The sequence below is a fragment of the Rattus norvegicus genome, chromosome 3, assembly GCF_036323735.1.
Source record: "Rattus norvegicus strain BN/NHsdMcwi chromosome 3, GRCr8, whole genome shotgun sequence".
Lineage (NCBI taxonomy): Eukaryota > Metazoa > Chordata > Mammalia > Rodentia > Muridae > Rattus > Rattus norvegicus.
This window is the reverse complement of record NC_086021.1, coordinates 41,011,163-41,016,363: the sequence shown is the minus strand read 5'-3', so window position 1 is coordinate 41,016,363 and position 5,201 is coordinate 41,011,163. Positions and strand designations below refer to the sequence as shown.

General features: G+C 35.9%; 1 protein-coding gene across 1 annotated transcript; it reads left to right on the top strand.

The window, feature by feature from the left end:
• The first annotated feature begins 1,965 nt into the window (after positions 1-1,965).
• Positions 1,966-2,958, top strand: Or12k8 (olfactory receptor family 12 subfamily K member 8). The gene has a single exon (NM_001000392.1). The coding sequence runs from the start codon at positions 1,966-1,968 to the stop codon at positions 2,956-2,958; it is 993 nt and encodes a 330-aa protein (NP_001000392.1).
• The last annotated feature ends 2,243 nt before the right edge of the window (positions 2,959-5,201 follow it).

The window sequence follows — 5,201 nt, the reverse complement described above, 5'->3', positions numbered from 1 at the left end:
TCTCTACTTAAAACTCAGATGAAGATATCTTATCAACTTAACCCAATGGAAACTTGAAAATTTTCTCTAAATTGAAAAAGTTATAGCTTTTAATTTGAGTGTTATATCTCAGAGAAAGCCCTCAAGTTTAGTTAGGACAAGTGGACTATAGGCAAGAGTTCCATATGTTTATGGAGCAAACTTTCTCATTCCTAGGACAGAGTGGCATATATATATATATATATATATATATATATATATATACCATGATAAATGGACAAAAGGTATCTAGAACAAACAAAATAAACAAAATGAGGGCACAAAAATGACAAATCAGTAGCATAAAAGAAAATGCCCACTATTTACAAAACTATGTAACTGACACAAGAAGAAACCAATCCTTCATGCTATATAAGTTAATAAAAAACATGTATTCTCAATTTAATTTTTCTTTATATCTAAATAAAATTCTACTGTGAATGCATATGACATTTTTACTAACCTTTAATTTTTATGGATATTTAGACTGTTTCCATCTATTTGCTATTATGAATAGAGCAGCAAGAAGAATGGATGTGCAGGTACTGTTGTGGTAGGATTTAGAATCTTTTGGGTGTATAGCTAAGACAATAATGAAACAGAAACTGTGCCCACTAATGAGAAAACTTTAAATAAATTTAAGAAATTTAAAAAATGTGTGCTTTCAGAACTGTACCCATTGTAAAACAGTACAGAACAATAAAGGAAGAACTAGAACAATGAGCTCATGAGAAAAAGAGCAGGATTTCAGAAACAAAATAAATGTCAATTTTAGGACTATAATCCAGGACATATATGAAAAATCTGGACAGAAATGTAATTGAAAGAGGCATAAGAACCAATTTCCAAGGGTTTCAAACACATAATAAGGAGAAAATTAGGAGACTTTTTACGAGAAACTTTCAGAATTGAAGATTAAATTCAGATTTAATCTTTTGATTAAAACATTCTCATATTGACTCACCTCAAAATTACTACAAATACTACATGAAGCAATGTTATAGAATTCAGAAAGACATAAGATAAACATTTTTATATAATACCAGGAAGAAACTTATAAAAGGAATGGAAGGCTGACTAGAAGAAAACTTATTAAAACTGATTTTAGATAAGAAACACAAAGTTTTAGTTTTAAATGTCAGGTACTGATTCTTGTAATATGAAAATATTCTTGACATTCAAAGACTAAGAACATCTGCTACCATTGTAATATTATTTCAAGTTTTGTAAATGAAATAGATAAAAAATCAGAGAGCTAAATATATTATTAAAATCGAGGAAAGAAGAGTAAAACACTCTAAAATATAATTTTTAAATTTTTTAAAAGAAGGTTAAAAGAGATCTTAACTTGATTACACACAAATGTCGAATGTGTGTGTGTATAATATGGCAACATATTTATTGTTCAGAGGCATAAAGTACAGACTACTGAAAAGCTAAGATGAAATAGTTATAAACCTGTCACATTATCAAAATATTCCATTTGCATAGCAGCATGGAAAGGTCAGTGTACTTTGTGACCCATTTTTACTGAAATTTTGACTTGAAGAGATGTGAGAATCAAATTCTGAGGGGAAAATAGCCACTAATAAAGTCAGAGTTTTACTTACTCAAATCCTGAGAAAGTCTAGTTGATTTAGTGCAAAACAGATACCAGAAAAACAAAACTGAGTTTCTTGATGCTCAAAGTTAGAACAAGATCTTCATTCCAGAGAGTTTCTTATCTGAGATGTAGAGACATTGTATTGGAGCAGTTTTGGAAGCCATATTTTGCCTTTTTAAACATTCGTACATGTTTTTAATTAGGAAGCACAGGCTTCAGATGTTACTGAGTTACCCCATCTGGGATGCAGCTATCTGTGACTTAGGGCTTAGGGCAGGGCTTAGACATCATTCTCTTCCTTTTCCAACGCTGATCTTCCCTTTTTACAGGTACTGTATACCTGTATGGCTACCAAAAACAGGACAGAAGTGACTGAATTTGTGTTGATGGGATTGTCCAGCCAGCCTGAGATGCAGCCAGTTATTTTTGGAGTTGTCCTTATCATGTACCTGATGGCAGTTTTGGGGAATACCCTACTAGTGCTTGTTGCTTGCTCAGACCCGAAGCTTCAGACTCCCATGTACTTCCTTCTCAGCCAGCTTTCCTTGATTGACATTTCTTTAACTACGATCATTGTTCCCCAGATGCTGGTTCACACACTCTCTGTTAGTAGAACCATTTCCTATAACTGCTGCATGACACAGCTCTTTTCCTTTATGACAGTAGGCAGCATGGAAGTTCACTTGCTAGGTGCAATGGCATATGACCGCTATGTTGCCATCTGTGACCCTTTAAGGTACTCTGCCATTGTCAGCCACAGCCTCTGTCTTCGAATAACGTTGACATCATTAGGGGTGGTCAGCCTTAACAGTCTCTTGTACAGTGTGTTAGTCACTCGTTTAACCTTCTGTGGTAACAAGGTTACCCACTTCTTCTGTGACATCACTCCTCTGCTGAAGCTCTCCTGTACTCGACCAGTGGTCAATGAAATGTTAATCTTCACTGAGGGTGTAGCTGTGGTAGTAAGTCCCTTCTTCTTCATTTTTGGTTCCTATGTTCGCATAGGTATTGCTATAGCCCACATGCACTCAGTTGCTGCACTGCAGAAAGCTCTGTCGACTTGTGGCTCTCATGTTCTGGTTGTGATGTTTCTTTTTGGTTCTTTGGTTCACATGTACCTCAAACCATCATCTAGCTACAATCTAGAACAAGATCGCCAGGTTGCCATCTTTTACACGCTCATTTCTCCCATGCTAAATCCTCTAATCTACAGCCTCAGGAACCAGGAAGTTAAAGGAGCTCTATGGAGGCTTTTTAGGAAACTGCATCCTCAGGCAGTTTCCAGCCTGGATTTCAGGCAAAGAATGTCAGTGAATCTCCTGAGAAGCAAGGGTTAATCTCAAAACACTGCAGATAGGTCTCTTAATAATGCCTATGAAACATATTCCTATGGAATAATTTTTGCTATAAACACTTGCTTGGTTGGATTAGGAATGAGTGAGTTAATGAATGAGGAGTTCTGGACTATTTTCACTGATGGTGAATTAATCTCATCTCCTTGGAACTGAGACTGTTCTTTAAAATCACTAAACCCAAACATCTTTTTCTTATAAACCCTGTAAACTAGAGAAAAATATGTTAACTGGTATCAAATCAGTGTGGTATAAAGAACTACCATTGTTTTAGTGATGGTTTGTCAAATACTCTCTTCAGAATAAAACTGATGTAAATTATAAATTGTTATTCAAAAGAACAAATTTTGCATAAACTATGAAAGAGTTTCTGAATATCATTTTGACATCATGTTCTCTTATTGCAATGTAATACATCAAGTGCTTATAGTGAATAAGGTTTTCCATATTTATCCAATAAGTTGTTCCATAGAGCTTAGTATAGGTCACTGATACCAGAGAGCCATAATGTAAACAGGCAGAGAGCACATGACTATGGGTTACTCAGCCACAACCAATACATCTACAAAAGAATCTTTACACCTTCTGTTCAGGGAGAATCACAGAAGAGAAGGTGAAAAGATTATAAGGTTGAGAGAACCAGGAGATAATATCTTCTAGACATGACAGGAAAACTGCACCGTGAAACCTTAAAAATAAAGCTTTTGTAAACAAGTCTGGCATAATCACATTATCCAAAATGTCAATGTGAGTGAATATGAGGGAAATTTCATGAGGCTTTGGGTGTATATGAAGAAATGTAGAGAGGAAAATAAATTTTGCTCATGTGTGAAATCCTTTATAGGTTATCTAAACCCAGATGGTCATCTCTAATTATATGTGCATGTAATTATCCTTAAGTATGGACTCAGTAGGGGATGTGAGTAAGTGTGTGTGTGTGCTTGTGTGTGTGTTTGCTTGTGTGTGTGTGTGTGTGTGTGTGTGCATGTGTAAATGAATATATTTAACTATAATAACTGAGTAGGAGAAAGGTCATGAATTTGAGAGGTCCTGGAAGAAATAAGACTAGTTGGAGGAAGGAAAAGAGAGAGGAGGAAATAATGTAAATATAGTACTCATGTATGACATCCTCAAAGTGTATTTTAAATAAATGAGTGAAAATTCATCATTACAACCAAGTTCATTTTATTCCTGAAACACGTGGATGGATCATTTTACGTAAATCAATAAATGACGTCCATCACATAAATAGACTTAAATGGTGAAATTACATGATCATCTCATTAAACTCAGAGAAAATTCAACAAAATCCAACTTATCTTTAGGATAAAAAGTGATGGAAAGGTCAGAGGTGATAGGAGATTGCTTCAACATAATAAAAGCTATGTATGGCAAATATGTAGGCAATATCACATGAAACGAAAAGAAAAAAACAACTTGGAGTTGTTCCTACTAAGATCAGTAACAAGAAAAGTAAAATAAGAGAAAGAAATAAAAAAAGTCAAAATTTTATTTTTTTTGTCTTTTCCTTTTATTGAAATCAACTTTTTCTCACATAACTTATGCTGATTACACTTTCCCTTCCCCTACTCCTCCCAGTTACCCTCCACCTCTCCTTTTACCCAGATCCACTACCTTTCTGTCTCTCATTAGAAAACAAACAAGGAAACAGCAGAAAACTACACCTCATGCCCTTTCCTTCATTTCATATGACACACTCTCCTGCTTGTACCAAAGATATCAGGTAAGCCCCCCCTCTAAGCCACTGCCCACCACCACCCATGAAAGCACCTCCAAAGAGAGGTATAAATTGTACCCCATACCCTATGCTCCATTTTCTGCCCTACTATTCTGCCTGCTTTACTCAATTCTTGCCAGCACGAGAAAAAATATTTAAGACCATGCCTCAAGCCCTTGTCCACCATACTCTCCTAATACACAACTGAATCCCACACCTGTAGTCCATTAACTACCAACATCTAGCCTGCTTCCCTGGAGGCCTACTGGCATGAGAAACTCCAGGCCATGCTAATACTAAGGATCCCAGGGACAAGGTTACCACCCAAATCCTCAGAACCTCAGAGGCACAACAAGCCCAGAGGAGATAACCCACTGTATCTGAAGATTAGCTAGTCACCAGAACTCCAGGCCACTCAGAGTACTAGACAGAGGAAACAGAAACCAAGGGGAAAATATCCCAAAATAGCCATCCAATAAACATAAACTCA